Source organism: Myotis nattereri, assembly GCF_964212035.1.
Source record: "Myotis nattereri genome assembly, chromosome: 2".
Lineage (NCBI taxonomy): Eukaryota > Metazoa > Chordata > Mammalia > Chiroptera > Vespertilionidae > Myotis > Myotis nattereri.
Window position 1 is genome coordinate 115215096 of NC_138076.1, and position 18032 is coordinate 115233127.

Genomic DNA, 18032 nt, shown 5'->3' on the forward strand with positions numbered 1-18032 from the left:
TATGCTAATTAGACCAGATGTCATTCCGGACGTCCTTCCTGATGAATTTGGGGCCCGAGAGAAGCCAGCCCGGGTCCCGGGTGCCTGCGGGCAGCCAGAGGGAAGCCAGCCTGGGTCCTGGGTGCCTACAGGCGGCCAGGGAAGGGAAGCCCAGGTCCCAGGTGCCAGAGGGAAGCTGGTGCCAGCAGCCGGGGAAAGGAAGTCCTACTCTTACACAAATTTTAGTGCATCAGGCCTCTAGTCCTATATAATAAAAGCCTAAATGCAAATTGACCAAACAGCAGAATGACTGGTGGAACTACCAGTCGCTATCACGCACACTGACCACCAGGGGACAGATGCTCAATGCAGGAGCTGCCCCCAGCCCGCAGCCCCCAGGCCAGCCAAGACAGATGCCAGCAGGGGCCCCCCAATCAGCCCGCTGGTCACCCCACAAATTGGCCCTGATTGCCGGCCAGGCCTAGGAACTCTACCTGTGCACGAATTTCGTGCACTGGGCCTCTGGTTTTTAATAAAACAGGGGAATCTACAAACAACTTCACATTCCTTGTATCTTTCACCTTTATTGACAGAACACAACAGGGATCACTGCATAGCGAAAAACACATAAAGACCCACCCAAAATGTTATTTTTCCTGCTTCTCTAGTGGAGTTATTTTCCCCAATTAGCAATAATCATGCCTGGGATAAACTTCATTGTCTATGATACTGCCACTGCACAAAGCTCCAATTGAGTATTTTTAGAGAAATTATTTTGAAAACAAACTAAAGTATGCTCATGATTTCATTCAAATTCCTAAAATCCATCAAAGCACACAAACAAATCAGTTCTTATAGGATTGTCCCTCTTTGTGATTGCCCTGTGTTGTTTTCCATGGGATCCTGGGCTGGGAAGCCATGGGTAAATGTGGAGCTTCACTGAGAAGCCACTGGGACAGCCCAGGAGATGACTTGTGATGTCTAATTGTGTCAACTAACCTGGGCCACTGTACCCAGATATTTGGTCAAAGTTTATTCTAGATATTTCTGTGAAGGTATTTTTGATGAGGGAAGGGAGTAGAGGAAGAAGTGGGTCCTAATATATGGTGACAGGAGAGGATTTGACTTTGAGGGTGGGCACACAGTGCAAAAAACAGATCTTATAACATATAAACCCACACCTGAAACCTGTATGATCATGTTGACCAATGTCACCCAATAAATTTAATTAAAATAAATAAAAATAAATATTTCTGTGGCAACTTGTCAGAAACATATTCTGTCATGAGCTGGGGGCACAGTGGTCGGATCTCCCCACGCCAAGCCTGACCAGAGGACTGAGACTTGCTGAGCTTCACAGAGATAGGAGCAAAGGCCAAGGGCCAGGGGGAAATGTGCTTGGTAATTTAAGAAAGATTCACAGTCACCAATCTAAGAGCCTGACCTATAAACCAGAGTGGCAAATTGTCCATTGTTAGTGAGGTGGCACTGCCTAGGGTCAGACTCTAAGTTCCTCTGGCCAGGGCATGCTTTCACTGCACTTAGAACAGGACACCATGCAGCCCTGCATGGGGCTGAGTCCCTACCATAGAGACTAGACCCCCCTAAACTCTCAGGTCAGCATCCTCTCTCTAGATGTGTGAGGGGGAAGCCTCTCCAGGCGCAGAGTCAGAAGACAGGAAGCCAGCAGCGTGATTCAGTGCTGACAGCTGGCACCATGGCCGGCAGATGGCCAGCTTCTGGGGCACCTGGTCAGTGCTAGCCTTGGTGGAGATGTGCTGCTAAGAATGGATTGACCACTTACTTTGTGCCGGAGATGACACCTGCTATGATCAATAAAGTCTGTAAAACTGTTGATACAATCAATCAAGCTAGAGTCCAACCTGGGACTGAATTATTCTATCTCTAGGGAGCTTTGGTTAGCTTCTGTTTGTATCCATCATATGTGAATTCATAAATCAGTTATCACTCAACATTTGTGAGCATGTGTTTATGCCAAGCACTGAACTCTGGGGTCACTGTGGGGAGCAAAAGACAGAGAAAGTCTCTTCTCTCATGGACTTCACATTCTAGTTAATGCAGCAAAAGCAAAAAAGGTATATAGGAGAGATAAGTTCTAATAAGAAAGAACCTATAGAAAGGGTCTGGGGAAAGGCAGCCTTCCCAATGAAATGACATTTGAAGGGACCTAAAGAAAGTGAAGGAGATAGTCGTTCAGGTATCTGGGAGGAACATTCCAAGTAGAGGGCAATGCAAAAGGCCTGGGGCAGCAGAGGGAGAGAGGAAGTCTGGAGGAAGGAGAGGCAGTCAGGAGGTAATGAGCCACCTACAGACTCCAGCCTGTGGTCTGAGTGGCCTGGGCAGACCTGAAGGGTGTTAGGGAGAGGAATGATCTGAGCCAGCTTTCCTTTTAATTGATCACTCTGCCTGCCAGGACATTGCTTCTGGAGGCCAATCTTCTTCATGAGCTCTGGGAGGATGACTCACCTAGCACCCAGTTACTTAAAGGGGCAGCACCCAGAGGAAAGGGTAAGGGCCTAGGAGAGCATCTCAGTGCTGCCATTGTTCTGTGGCCTTAGGTGAGTTATGCATACCTCTCCACATCTGTGTCCTCATCTATATAATGATAAAACCAGCAATCCCAATCTCCAGAGAGTTACAGTAAGGACTACTGAAGATTGACAAAGGTTAAATATATTACATGGCATAGCAGGTGCTCAACTAAATGTTAGGTAATGATTATTTTGACCCATGCCTATTTTCTACTCACTGTGTTCTTCACTTGTGTGAATATGAGATATCCCCCTCAGAGGATGAAGTCTGACCAATTTGAACAATGCATTTATTTCTGACTTTTGTTCTATTGACCTGGCTTATAGATGAATTAGGCTCACTTATTTAAACACAGAAGACAATTTAAACGCATGCTCATCTAACTTCATGTGTATCCTATTGCGTGGAATTTACGTGAGTCTCCTCAGGTGGTAGATCCATCTCATTATGATCATCAACCTTCTCCAGTCAAAAATGTCCATTTGTCTACAACCTCCTCTATTAAAAGCATTATTTCTGTACAGGTATATCCAAGGGAGACTTTCCAAAGGGAGAATATTCTGTTTTCACAATTGAAAATATGTGACAAAGTTTAGGTGTTCAACTTATAAATCATATCACAATGATATTCTCTTACCTCCTGCAAAAACTTTTCACTAATCTGACTGAAATGGTGTCCTGGGGGTTTGATCCCAGATACCATCAACCCAGGACTGAAGACCCTCGGCTTCTGCAGGTCTGGCTTGAACTTCTCGTAGAGGCTGGCAGCCGGCTTCAGGTCTCTGCCTGCCACCTTCTCCTCTTTGGGAAGAGCCGTATTACATGTGGGCGGAGCATAAGGAAGGCCCACTGGGACCAGCGAGGTGTCCACCTGGCCGAGAGCCTGCGGACTCCTCCTGATGTAGGTGATGATCTTGGGCCTCACGTGCTTGGGCTTGGGCAAAATCATGGGCTTGGGTTCTGTCCTTTCTGCTGTTCTTTCAACCTGGTGGCTCTCCAGTGCCTCCTGCGAGGAAGGTGTACCCTCAGAATGTGTGGAGATTGGCTTGGGGATCCCACTGGGGCAGGTGTTCTTGTCAGGCACTTTGGGGGAGGTGTTCAACAACTGCAAGCTGTCAGTGGGAGGTGGGGCAGCCGAGAGTGGCCCTGAGGGTGACCCTGTATCCACACTCAACATACCCAAGTCCTGAAGACTGGCGCTGGGCTGGTGGCTCACACTGACAGTTGTCTCTGGGTGGAGAGGGGTTGGGACACTGAGAGGAGACTCAGTTCTTGCTGTGGAACTTTCAGTCTTAACTGCATTTTCTAGAAGGTTCTTATTTTCAGCAACAGATGTAGTGACCTCTTTGCTTTCCCCAGCTTCTGAGCTGCTGCTCTGAGGGTCAAGGGGCTCAGGGACCCCAGTCTTACTCTCTCCAACAGAAGGATCTGAAGTAAAATCCATAGCACTGGCCCTGCTCCCACTGCTCAGCACCCTTTTCTCCTCGCTGGCAGCTGGGGCGCGAGGAATAAAAGCTGCATGACCATCACCTGGTGACGTGCTGCTGGATGAACTTTCATGCAGCTTCCCAGCTGCAACTGGTGAAATTTTGCCGGGGAGCTGATTATCAGCAGCTCGCAAGGAAGCCGGGCCAGGTTTGGGGAAGGTCTGGAGAGAACCTTGCTCACCCAGGTGGACGGCGCTCTGGTCCTGCACGCTCCTGCCTCTTGGCCCTCCAGGCGTGTGGACACTGCTCTGGGGCTGGGGCAGGCTGCTGACCGCCCTGGTGGGGGCTTCTTGCTGTGCTCCCCCGCCAGGCAAATTTCTCTCTTGGAGTAAGATGCTGTCTTCCTTGGGACATCCCAGACACTCGGCCCGGGCTGACATGAACTCCTGCAGGGCCCAGGGTTGGACAGATTTCAGCTCTGGGCTGGGCTCTCCCTTTTCCGGATGTAATTGTGCTTCTGGCTCACTCAGGACTTCCTCGGGTGCTGAAGTCAGAGCACACCCTGACTGGGCAGAGCGTGGTGTGCTCTCGTTGCTAGCTTCTGGCACATGTGCTCCTTCCATCGGGGGCTCTAAGCAGGTGGTCTCCTTGGCTTCTGAGGTAGATGGTTTAGGAAGACACACACTCTTTCCCTCTGAGGTGATGTCAGCTGGGGGACAAGCTGTCCCTGGGGAGTGGGATGTCACTGTCTTCTGTGGCCCCTCACCACCCTTGGGCATGCCATCCGGGGCATCAGGGGGGTCCAGTGGGACAGGCTGTGGAGGTGGCTGAGTCAGGCTCCCGGCACACTCCTTCGTGAACTGGTCCCCTGCAGCAGCAGGGCTGCTCGCCCTATCCAAAGCGTGCCTTCTCAGTGCCGCGTCATCCAGCGTCTTTGTCAGTTTATCCTTGGGAGCATGTCGGGGAGTTTCGGTGCCTCTTGGAGTCAAAACATCTGGACTGGCCTCACCTGTAACAGACCTCCAGCCTGCCAGACTTGGTCCCTGTCCACTCCACGCGGGCTGCAGGAGAGCTGTGCCTCTCTGAATTGTGTGCTCTTCGTTTATTTCCCTACGAATAGTCGCAGACAATTTTAAATCCTTCAGGCTGCTGGGGCCAGCCTGCAATCCCTTCCCAAAGCCCTGAAGTGAGTGAAATTCACTATGGAAATGGCTTCTGTTTTCTGGCTCATGTGAATTTGCATTTCCAATTTCATCTGTCAGGTCACATGTCTGAGACTCATCGCGAGAGGGACCGCCCTCCACCAGGATCTGATTGGCATTAGTATCACCCAGACTTAGGAGACTCTCATTATTATTTTTCACCCCCTTTCTGTTGTCCTGCAATTGAGTGTAATATGATTTCTTGGGAGCCAATGGGACACTCATCTTCCACCCTCAGTGGGGGCTGCTCGCCATGCAGCCCTCCTGGACGGAGCCTGGACGGAGAGGGACTTCCTCAAGCTGCTGCGGGGTTAAGAGGAAATTCTGAAGCTGCTCGTCGCCCCCTGACAATGTTACATCGAGACACGGCTTTTAATCATTTTCAGAGCAATTTTAAAACCGAACCTTGTCTTGATATGTGGCTGGACGACTTATCTGTTAGGGGCTTGCTGAACAAGAGCCAATTAATCCATGAGACCTAGAGAGAAATAAAAATAAAACCTTGTTAAATTGACACAGAGATTCTCAAGAGAAAAAGGCATGGTAAGCACAGATTTACTCATCACTTTCATAGTATTATTTCATTCATTCAACCCATAGATTTCTAAAAAACCTTTCAGAGAAGGGCTCCTGCTGACCAAGTAGGGAGAAATTGAAACTTCAGAATAATTAATGTTAGAAATGGATGGTGAACGCCTATTAAATCTTAAATTCAGATTTTAAAAATCCACAAGTCCCTACTGATAATGAATTAAAAGGGTGGAGGAGAAAAAAAAAAAGGCTCTTCTTCACAGAAGACTACCAACTGATACAGGGAAACTATGCAGTTAGGAAATCACTATTTTTCAACCACCAGAGTCATCATTATCTTGGGCGAGGGACACAGCAGTGCTCCTGGGTGACAGATTGTTGGGGAACAGAATATTTACAGAATCTCAAGGTACCATCCTCCAGATTACTTTATTTCTTACAAAATAAAAATTTTATCTTTACAATTGAGACAAATGGTGGACGTCTCCCTAATTAAATGATCAAATTTATCATCATCAATAATGGAAACTATCAGTGTTCCTGAGGTTAGGTAGTTCTCAGTGCTTCATAACACCCAGTAGTATTCTTGCTATAAATGTTCAACCTGAATTTCATCAGGAGGAAATAATCAAATTTAAATTGATGGAAATTTTACAAAATAACTGGCCTAACCTTGGCCCAAAATGCCAATAGATATCTAAACACAGTGCATGATCCTTGACTGGACCTTGGGTTTTTTAAAAAAGTTAGCAAAGTATTGAGACAATTAGAAATTTAAACATGGACTGTATATTAGGTAAAGGTGTTTGATCAGTATTAGCTTTCTTGGTTATATAACAGTATTGTGATCATATCAGAGATAATCTTTGGTTTTGGAAGATACATGTTTTTAGACACAATATACTTCTTAACATGACATGCTGTCCTTAACTTACTCTCAAATGGTTCAGCAAAGAGAAAAATATGTGTGCACATTTGTGTGTAAAAGAGAGAGAGAGCACATGCAACTATAGCAAAATGGCAATTTGAAAATCTAGGTGATCCACTCTACTATACCCACAACTTTTGTATACGTTTGAACATTTTTGAAATAAAAAGTTAGAGGATTCTATTTCAACTTGCAAGGTCTGCATGATCAGGTCCTTACACCCCTTTCTGGCCTCCTCCCCACTCATTGCCCTCTTATTCTCTAGGCGACAGCCACACTGTTCTCACTCTTCAAGCCACGTTCCTTCCTCCTTGCTTCAGGGCCTTTGCACATACTCTCCCATGTAAATGGGATGTAGAATCTTCCCCAACCTCACCCAAGTAACTCATTTGTATTCTTCAGTTTGCAGTATAAATACCACTTCTAGGAAGCCTTCCTGATCCACAAGAATAGATTAGGTACTTCTACAATGAACTTTCATAATATATTTTATTTTTATTTGTTTAAAAAACTTTATCTGTAGAAGACACTAAAGAAAATATGTTTGCACTCAGCATATATATCAGGCAATTAATATGAATGAACAAATGACTGAATGAGTTATAAAGATCAATGTTCTTTCTGTCCTCAGAGCTTAAAATCCAAGACAGTATTTAAATTTCTATCAAAGTAAATACACAGATCATCAGTAAACATTGTTTGCCACACTATTAACGCATTTTATTCGGCCCTGGGTGAGAGAGTTAAAAGTAACAAGGTTCTGCCTCGTCCCTAATTCCCCAAATGGGGATTAAAAGTAAACAGTCTTCCATACCTTCCTCCTCATTCATACAAACATATGTGAGCTCGTGAGCATGCACAGACATGCACACACACAACACCTGGGAAGCTCTTGTGATGTTTCTACTAAAATAGGTTACGTGGCAACCCATTTGTCATTGTTTAATATGCAGTTTTATATATTTAAAAGAATATGTACATGTATCATATATCTATATAAACATATACGTATATTTATTTTATAATATATACTAGAGGCCCGGTGCACAAAAATTTGTGCACTCGGGGGGGAGGGGAGTCCCTCAGCCCAGCCTGTGCCCTCTCCCAGTCTGGGACCCCTCGGGAGATAACGACCTGCTGGCTTAGGCCTGCTCCCGGGTGGCAGAAGGCAGGCCCAATCCCTAGGTGCAGCCCCTGGTCGGGCTCAGAGCAGGGCCGATTGGGGGGTTGGGGCGCTGCCCGCTGTCATGCACAGAGCAGGGCGGATCAGGAGGTTGCGATGCCACCCTCAGTCACTCTCAGGGTAGGGCCGATTGGGGGGTTGGGGCACCACCCCCTGTCACGCACAGAGCAGGGCCAATGAGGGGGTTGGGGCGCTGCCCCCTGTCACTCACAGAGCAGGGCCCATCAGGGGGGGTTGGGGCTCCATACCCTGTCACGCACAGAGCAGGGTCGATCAGGGGCTTGGGGAGCTTCCCCCTGTCACGCACAGAGAAGGGCTCATCAGGGGGTTGGGGAGCTCCCCCCTGTCATGCACAGAGCAGGGCCCATCAGGGGGTTGAGGAGCCCCCCCCCCCCGTCACTCACAGAGTAGGGCCGATAGGGAAGTTGGGGCACCACCCCCTGTCACACACAGAGCAGGGCGGATCAGGGGGTTGGGGCGCTGGACCCTGTCACACTCAGGGCAGGGCCGATGGGGAGGTTATGGCTCTACCCCGTCACACACAGAGCAGGGCCGATTGGGGGTTGAGGCGCCGCACCCTGTCACACACAGAGCCGCAGGGCGATCAGGGGGTTGGGGCGCCTTCCCCTGTCACGAACAGAGCAGGGTGGATAGGGAGGTTGTGGCCCTGCCCCGTCACACACAGAGCTGCAGGGCGATCAGGGGGTTTGGGCGCTGCCCCCTGTCATGCTGATCCCGGTGCCGGAAGGCCTCGCGGCTCCGCTGATCCCGGTGCTGGGAGGCATATTACCCTTTTACCATGTAGGATAGAGGCCTGGTGCATGGGTGGGGGCTGGCTGATTTGCCCTGAAGGGTGTCCTGGATCAGGGTGGGGTCCCCACTGGGGTGCCTGACCAGCCTGGATGACGGGCTGATGGCTGTTTGCAGCTGGTCACACACCCTTCAGGGTGGGGGTCCCCACTGGGGTTCCTGGCCAGTCTGGGTGAGGGGCTGAGGGCTGTTTTCAGGCTGGCAGGTGACTGAAGCTCCCAACCTGTCCTTTTTTTTTTATTTTTATTCTGGGCCAGCTTAACTCTGAGGCTTGGCTCCAGCTCTGAGGCCTCTGCTGCTGAAAGCAGGTATCTGGTTTGTTTGGGTTCTATAATCGAAACACTGTTTCAAATCCAGCTCTGAGATCCTGGCTGGCTGAAAGCAGGTTTCTGGGGTTTTGTTTAGCTTCTATATTTGTAACAATGTTTCAAACTGCAAGCTCAGAGGCCAGCAGCGGCAGGCAGGGAATGTTGGAGTCCTCTGTCACTGAAGCAAGCAAGCCTCATGTTTGCTTCAAGCTGCCTGGCTGCCGGCCGCCATTTTAGCTGGCAATTAATTTGCATATCCCCCTGATTAGCCAATGGGAAGGGTAGCAGACGTACGGCTAATTACCATGTTTCTCTTTTATTAGATAGGAGGATATGTTATAAAACAAAAAAATATATAATGAACAAGAAACATAAAGGATGGAAAATTACCAATAACTTGCAGCTACCTCCCTACTTAATTTTTCACTTGACAACCTATCATGGGCATCCTTAAGTGCTCAGCTGATGAAGCTCTCTTTTCATTTCTTTTGTATCTATACATAAGCATGTACTTTCCATATAAATTTCTTCTTGGAACTCAAAAAAGGAGAAAAAACTCACATAAAATGGGAAAAGTAAATTAAAATTCAATTTCTTTTTATTTGATCCTTCTTCCCCTCTCCCCAAGAGAGGGGAAGAAGGATCAAATAATTGGTCCTGCCGAAACCGGTTTGGCTCAGAGGATAGAGCGTCAGCCTGCGGACTGAAGGGTCCCAGGTTCGATTCCGGTCAAGGGCATGTACCTGGGTTGTGGGCACATCCCCAGTGGGGAATGTGCAAAGAGGCGGCTGATTGATGTTTCTCTCTCATCGATGTTTCTGACTTTCTATCTCTCTCCCTTCCTCTCTGTAAAAAATCAATAAAATATATTTTAGAAAAAGTAATAATTGGTCCTAATGGTGTCCCAGTCATGACCGTTCAACAGGCTGCATGTGCACAGGAGCTGGTGGGTGGGGACAGGGCAGGGACTTGCACCATCAGGACATGAAGCTGCTTGTGGAGGTGCACGCAGGCCCACCGTGCTGCCCAGCCTGGAGGGGGTCATTAGGATGGGGGCAGCCCCCCGGTGGAGGTGTGTGCAGGCCCATCGCACCGCCTGGGCCGGGGGGCGGGGGGCATCAAGACAGGGGCGGGCCTCGGCAGAGAGCTCTCAGCACTCCTGCACTGGGATCTGAAGGTGCTAAGAGGAAGGGACAGCAGATGGACAGTTAGGAGGTTTAGGCCTGGAGGGGAGAGCAGATAGCCAGTTAGGGGAATCAGAGAAGGAGGGAAGAGCAGTTAGGGCCATCAGGCAGGCAGGCAGGTGAGCACTTAGGTGCCAGTGGTTCTGGATTGTAAGAGGGATCCCAGATTGGAGAGGGTGCATGCTGGGCTGAGGGACACCTCCCTGTGCATGAATTTTGTGCACTGGGCCACTAGTATTATAATGATCTAGGCCATTCCCGTGTTCACATAACCTTACACACATATAAGCACCTGCACACATGTGCTCTTTTGTTTCCCTGCTGTCCTGCCCTTCTACTCTCCCCACGTGCACTCATGGCCCTCATCCTCCCAACTCCCTTCATCCTAGCCTTCATTCCTTGACACAGAAGAGATTCTCAAGGAATCCCCTTCCTGTATTCAGATACTTCCCTTATTCAATTTTAAGAATGTTCTTCTTGAAGCTACATGTGTCACTCAGGTACAAATACAAAAAGTATGCAGGCAAATCAATAAGACAGCAGTTTAAAAGAATACTGTGTTCCCTGAGTCAGAAAACAGGTGTCCCAGAAAGTCAGGGAGAGCAAGTAACTTTACAGACATGGGCCATCCACAGAAAAAGGGCATCTCTAACTCTGGGGGAAGAATCAGAAGCATGAAACTAAGAGCTCTGTTTGGTTTGAATTGTTGAGGCTAGGAGAAACAAATAAATGAATTTTTGATGAGCAAAACCACATACACCACAATCCACAACCAGATACAAGACAGTGACAAATAGGTATAAGATCAAGGTCTTGCTAGAAAGAGTTGTCAATAAATCATAAATGATGCTCATCGCTGAGGGCATGGAAAGCTCGAATCTGCTAGGGCCAAGAACCATTCTCAGCACTAATACATATTTGTACAATTTAATTTTTAAATCATATTTACTTAACCTTTAATTTTAATTTACGCAATTAATGTTTTTAATGACCTCCAGACATAGGTCTTAACATTTCCTTGCACTTTTTTTCTCCCTCCTGGTAAGGAAATGAAAGCAGAGATCACAAGATTCCCAAGATCACACAGCTAAGAGTAAGACAGAGACAGGAAAGTAACATCCATGCAAAAAGGGAAGCTACAAAAGAAAAGCTGCCTGTTGGTGAAACTGTACAGAGCACAAAGGAAGAATAAAAGTAAAAGTCACCATCTTAAGAATAAGAACAGAAAAGCAAAAACAAAACCCAAAGAGGGAGAGAAAGCTCTCAGGAGACAGGACAATCAAATTCCAAACCTTCTCCAATGACAGAGGCAAAATTACATACAGAGGTGTGTTCCCTGATCTCTCCCCTCGCCTGGGCACCCCTGAGCTCCGTGGTTCCACCAGAAGACAGTCAGAGTCAACATGAACAGCAGTTTTTTTCTGGACCTGGATTTCAATCCCAGGTACTCAACTAGATAAAAAGTTTCCCCAATATAAACATGATCATAAAAATTCACACTCATAATACAGGGGTGTGTGAGTAAACAAAAAATGCAAATATGTCAACCAACTATGCTCACTCTCCTCTGAGGTGCATTTTCCCAAGGTGAGGAGTGTAACTTTCATGTGCCTCACATCCGTGACTATAGAAAGTTATGAACAATGGCCTTAGAGGGAAATGGTAATTAATCTTGAAAAATATCTATTTGTTAAGTCCTAAGTCCAGAAGAAATTTAAATATTTCTAGGCTCATGGACTATCTGATGCTTAATAGTCTTCCAAGGAGTTCCCCCTACCGGTAGGGTGAAAGCCCCAGTGTCAGGAAATCCACCAGCTCCTAGGCAGCCCCCTTCACCATCTCTGGGCAGTGCCACCATCAAACCAGCCAGCAGCTGGTATCACCTCCCTAGAACAGAACAATGCAATCCTTTGTCAAAAGATGTTGTGCTCCCTTCTTCCCCAAAATCTTGTTAAAAAACTCAGATTCTCCCAATAAACACCCACACTAGGGTTTCTGATTCCTTTTGAGTAGGGTGCTCAGAGCTTCACACAGTACTCCAGTCCTGGGTGCATCATCCAAGGTTATGTGGAAACAAGATTTCCATTCTCTTAGTTATACCACATACTCTAAGAGAGTGACATTTTCATGGGCATATAAACTGCCCTGCTAATTCCATATTATCAAATAAAACATCAAGTATTATATGAGTTATTCCTAAACTACACTGATTCAATCCTAGAAACTCATAACTGGTTTTTAGCACCCATGGGTAGGATCATAAAAATATATCCCTGGAACATCATCTTGCTGGTCTAGGCCCACTGTTCTATCCTATTCAAAAAAATTTGAGCCAACCCTTCATCCAAAATATATGCAGTCCATTCTGTTTTCAAACCATCTTCAAAGATATGGAGGTGCACTTCCATATTATCCTTCATTTCATAGTACCAATGTCAGTAGAAATGGGCAGGGGACAAAGTGACAGCATCTGGTGACAGGGACAAGTAACTCCATGATGCTCCTCATCTGCTTATCAACATTCTTTGGGCAAGTTCACACAGGCACTCCTCCTCCCACCAGGCCCTGCAGCCACTGCACATGGCCCATCTTGTCCATAGAATGTCATAAGAAACTTTGAGTAATAGCCAAGATATGGAAGCAATTTAGATATCCATCAATAGATGAATGATGATTATATATATATACATATATATATGTATGTATGTGTGTGTATATATATATATATATATATATATATATATATATAATTCCATATCTTCTATTAACTTTTATTATACATATAGATAGGTTACAATGAAATATTATTCAACAATAGAAAATAATGAAATCTTGCATTTGCAACAACATGGATGAACCTAGAGGGTATTATGCCAAGTGAAATAAGTCAGAGAAAGACAAATGCCATATGATCTTGTCAAAAGTTGTCTCAAAAATAAATAAATGATAAATAAACAAGCAAAGCAAAAACAGACAAACTGATGGTTGCCAAAGGGGAGGGTGTGGAGGGATAGGAATAAACTTTAAAAAAAAATAAAACACTGACAAACAAGAAGTAACTTTGTCAGACATTCCCAAAATAATTATAACATCACCTCTCACCCAAATAAAAAGAGTAAAAATAAAAGTGAAGAAATAAAAGAAAATGAGGCTGATCTACCATGACTTGTTCTACCTACTACTCACCATTCTAAGGATCTGTGTTTATTTTTCTCAGTACTCATACCTCACCAATCACAAATGCTAATTAAAATCCAATGCGGGCTCCACATCAGGTTCACTGGCATGTAGTTTGAGCACTGCAGCCTCTCCTTACTAACAAACAAAATTGCCTTTGACCACCTTTAACAATTACACATGTCTTTAGCTCTCCCCAGCTCACAATCTCAGAATAGTTTAACAGAAAAATAGTTCAAGCTTCCTTTAGTTTGTTTTTTAGTTTGTTTCTCATCTAGAACTCTTCAGTGGAATGCATAAACATTTATGAATCATAAAGAGGACTGATAGCATCCATATGCTCAGATACATTCTCTTCATCCATCTTGTGCTTCAACTTCCTATTACCATGCTTGTTCTGTCCAGTTCAGTGTGAAAGAGATTCTCAAAGAAAGAGGAACTCAGCTTTTCTACCATCTTTGTGCCCTTTACTAACATAACCGTGGGTTAACCTGGCTCAGTGACAGGTGTCTCTGCTTGACACTCAAAGTCTGATGAACAATGGACCCACATGTTTCCAGACTTCATCCCCTTGACTCTTCTACTTAGCACAGCCTGCCCTATAAAGTTGTCCTCCACATCCATAGGGAGCTCCACCTTCTGAGCTCTAAAACTCCCCCATGAAAACTTTCCTAAATTTTCTCCTCCATCCCCACCCCCAAAAATGGTGCAGAAGGAGCTCTTCATATCCTGAATCCCCAGTCTTTCCTTTTGGAACTGTCATACTGTGTTTTTAATTGCAGTGATGTGCATCTTATTTTACTACAGTTAAAGGAGTATCTCCTTGTTACAGATACATATACCCTACTTATAGCTACATGTGTCTTTCTTTTTTTTTTTACTAAACTGTAAGCTCACTAGGCTGGAGGGTAGTAAACTGGTGTCTGGGAAGCAGTTTGCACATAGTAGGCACTCAGGATGAAGCACTCTTCTCCAATTGGAGTTCAAAATGGCAAATGTAGACACCACTTTCAATAGAGCACAAACCCTATCGTTTCAGTCTTCTAAGATGCAGATTATTAAGCCACCCTTTCCAACTGGGCAGCTGGTGAGGCACCTTCTCCCCCTCACCTCAGAAGGGCTGCCCCAGAATAGCCATAGGAAATTATATGGAAAAAATACCTCTGACCATAACTGTTTGATTTACATTTGTCATAATATTTGTTTTATTTAGAAAATAAACAAACTAAAGGAAGCTTGAATGATTTTTCTGTTATTAAAAGGAGGCATGGGTTTTAAAAACTGAACATTACTGTTGTACAGCCTTCCTCCGCTGCCAGGTCTGCTGTGTAAGGCTTTTTCAGCTGTGGGTTTTCATACAAATATTCAAGCGCTGTGCCCTTGAATGTAAATGCAATTCCATCCAACAGTAGCTACTACCATGCAATAAATTATCCTTCAGAAGAGTTTTAGATACAGAAAAATGTACAGGATATAAGCCCAAAATTTAACAGTAAGTATAACAACACGAAAAAGTCAAAATCCCAACTTTCAAATTCTGGTTGACATTTTTACGGAGCATATATTCAGGGACTATAATGTTCCACCACATTTAATAGGATGATTTTATATTAAGTCACTTAGAATATTGCATACAAGTTGATGTATTCAAAGTCTTATGGCAATTGTTTCTGTTTTCTGTCTTTGTAATCATTTAAGAACATCCAGGTTATTGGTCCTATTGCATAATTTTGTGAAATTTTATTCTCAACAGATGCAACTACAGGTCATCTAAAACGTGGTGTATTGCAGACTGATGAACTTAATGAGTTCAGCTTCACCACCATATGATTAAAACATTGACTTGCTAGTTGGGGGGCAGTACTAGTAAATACCTGTTCCAGGCTCTGTAGCTGTCTGTGGTGCTGAATTCTGTGACAGCATGCCAAATCCTATGAAATGTAGCAGCTCTCTGGGTCTCGCTTTACCCTCCTTATCCAGGTCCAGGACACGAGTATGTCACATTTTTTCTAATACATAAACAGGACTGTGTTCAGAAAGAATGTCTTTGGAGGGAAGGTGAAGAAGCATATGGACATAACTGAAATGCTGCTATTTCCCCTTTATAAAGGGCCAGGAGAAGAGGTAACTTGACTTTTCATAGGATAGACCAATCTGACATTTAAGCAAAATATTATATTAACTAATATTTAAAGTCTCACCAATAAAAAATATTGCACGTTTCTCCAAATGAAGCCTCATTCACCTTTGCCAACAAAAATTATTAGCTTTCCCCTTTAAAAACCCAAATACTTCCTTCTTGCATGAAATTTCAAACACAGAAAATATAGGATATTAATTACTTGCCTATTGTGTTTAATATTTATTTTGTTTCTTTCTTGAATGGGATTTTTCTTTCAAAATTGCCAATATAAAAGAAATGGATTCTCGTTGTATTAAAAAAAATAAAAATACCAATGTCCCCTACTCCCACCCCAAGAAATAGAGTTGATGTGTAATATCCCTTTTTTTTTTACACTCAGAGAATGCGTTTCTATAACTCCACTTTTTTAATTTGCATGTCATGGACACCTCCCCACATAAATAAATGTAATAAATTTATAATTTTAATGATCACTTTTAACATAATTTACCTGCCAGTCCCATTATTGTCAGAGAATTGCATATCTTTATTGTACCCCATATTTTTTTAAGATGCATTCCTAAAGCTAGACTCACTGTGGAAATAGGCATACACATTTGCATTTTCACACAGAATGCTAAGCTCTCTGAGGGATATTTGTTTTTCTCTTTTTTAATTTACTTACTTATTGACTTTAGAGAGAGAGAAAGAGAAAGAGAGGAAGAGAAACATCAATTTGTTATTCACCCATCCTTGCATTCATTGGTTGATTCGTGTATATGCCTTGCTAGGGGATTGAACCCAAAACCTTGGTGTATCAAGACAACACTCTAACCAACTAAGCTACCCAGTCAGGGCTGATGGGGGAGGAGGGACAGTATTTGTTTTGTTTACAGGTGCATCTCCTGTGCCCTAGACTATATGCCAGGGCCTGGCACATAATGGATGTCCCATAATCATTTGTGGAATAAACAAGTGCTGCCCTCAAGAAAAAAGTGCCACTCTTCATTCTATCTTTCTTTCCCCCTATTTACTGCTCCATCTCCTCCCTCTCAAAACGCTTCCTAATTAGAATGACCAGATCATTTACCATTGAAATAGGGACACTTTTTTCTTGCGTGAAAATTGTTTCCAATTACCTGTTAATATAATTTATACATGGTAAAATTCACCCTTTTTGCTGTGCAGTCCTACAAGTTTTGGCAAATGTATATGGTCTTGTGACCACTACCACCACAAACAAGATACAGAACAGTTTCATGAGCTCCAGAGACTCCCAAAATCCTTCAGTAGCCAACCTTTCCCCAACCCCCAGCCCTTGGCAACTAATAATCTGTTTTTCTGTGCCTACAATTTTGCCTTTTCCAGAATGCCATTCAAGTATAAGTGTACATTGTGCAGCCTTAGTGTGTAGCTTCTTTCCCCCAGCATAGCAATTTTCAAGTGGTGTGCCGCAAGACTTTTTAAAACATGCAATACCTGAGTTATTTAATCAGGAGCACTAATCTCTTTTCCCTTATATTGTCAAATAAAAAAAATGCTAATAGCCAACACAATAATAGCCATCCAGTGTGAATAAATAAAAAGTATACCTATTTTTTGTCAGATTGGCAAAAAATGTATTTTTTGGTATCTCTGCAGAATTTTAGTAGTTTGTGTGTGCCATGAGATGAAAAAAGTTGAAAACATTGTCTAAGCACAGTGCACATGAAATTCATCTATCAGTAGTCAGTTCCTGCCTATAGCTAAATAGGACTCCATGCTACATACCACAGTTTCTTTATACAGTCCCCAGGTGAGGGGTGTTTGGGTTCTTTCCAGGTTTTGGCAATTATAAATAAAGCATTACAAATGCTTGTGTATCAGTTTTTATATGAAACTAGAGTCCTGGTGCATGAAATTCGTGCACTGGGAAGGGTGGGGGGTGATCCCTCAGTCCAGCCTACACCCTCTCCAATCTGGGAACCCTTGGGGGATGTCTGACTGCTGGCAGTCAGATATCCCTTTCACAATCCAGGACTGCTGGCTCCCAACTGCTTGCCTGACTACCTGCCTGATCACCCCCTAACCACTTCTGCCTGCCAGCCTGATCAATGCCTAACTGCTCCCCTGCCGGCCCAATTGCCCCCAACTGCCCTCCCCTGCAGGCCCGGTCACCCCCAACTGCCCTCCCCTGCCAGCCTGGTTGTTCCTAATTGCCCTCCCCTGCTGGCCATCTTGTGGTGGCCATTTTGTGACCCCATGGGTGTGGCCATCTTGTGCGAGGGCATGACAGTCCATTTGCATATTACCTCTTTATTATATAGGAGGATTGGAACATTTTTGAGAGTTCAAAAATGCAAAACCTAACAGATTGTCAGATACCAGGTGTCAACTGGACATATGGTCACCCTGTTTAGTACATACTTCTCACCACCCAGGGTTATCTGATGCTTGTGTGTATTGACCTGTCTATTATCTGCCTCCTCTCATCCTACCTGATCTCCAGGAGAGCAGGCACCTCTTCCTCAGTTCACCACTCTATTCTCAAGCCTAAACAGTAGTTGGCACATAAGAGGAACAAAAACATTTTTAATTGAACAAAGTTCAGTAGATACTGAATAACACCATTATCAGACTCTGTTTCCA

At 44.6% G+C, this 18032-nt stretch overlaps 1 protein-coding gene across 2 annotated transcripts in view; it reads right to left on the reverse strand.

The window, feature by feature from the left end:
• MTUS2 (microtubule associated scaffold protein 2) overlaps nt 1-18032 on the reverse strand; it is a 503374-nt gene that overhangs the window by 312693 nt on the left and 172649 nt on the right. For both annotated transcript variants that reach the window (XM_081083596.1, XM_081083595.1), the window contains exon 3: nt 3170-5639. In XM_081083596.1, the coding sequence (XP_080939722.1) occupies nt 3170-5386 (2217 nt within the window). In that variant the 5' untranslated portion in view covers nt 5387-5639. The remainder of the gene's footprint in view (nt 1-3169; nt 5640-18032) is intronic.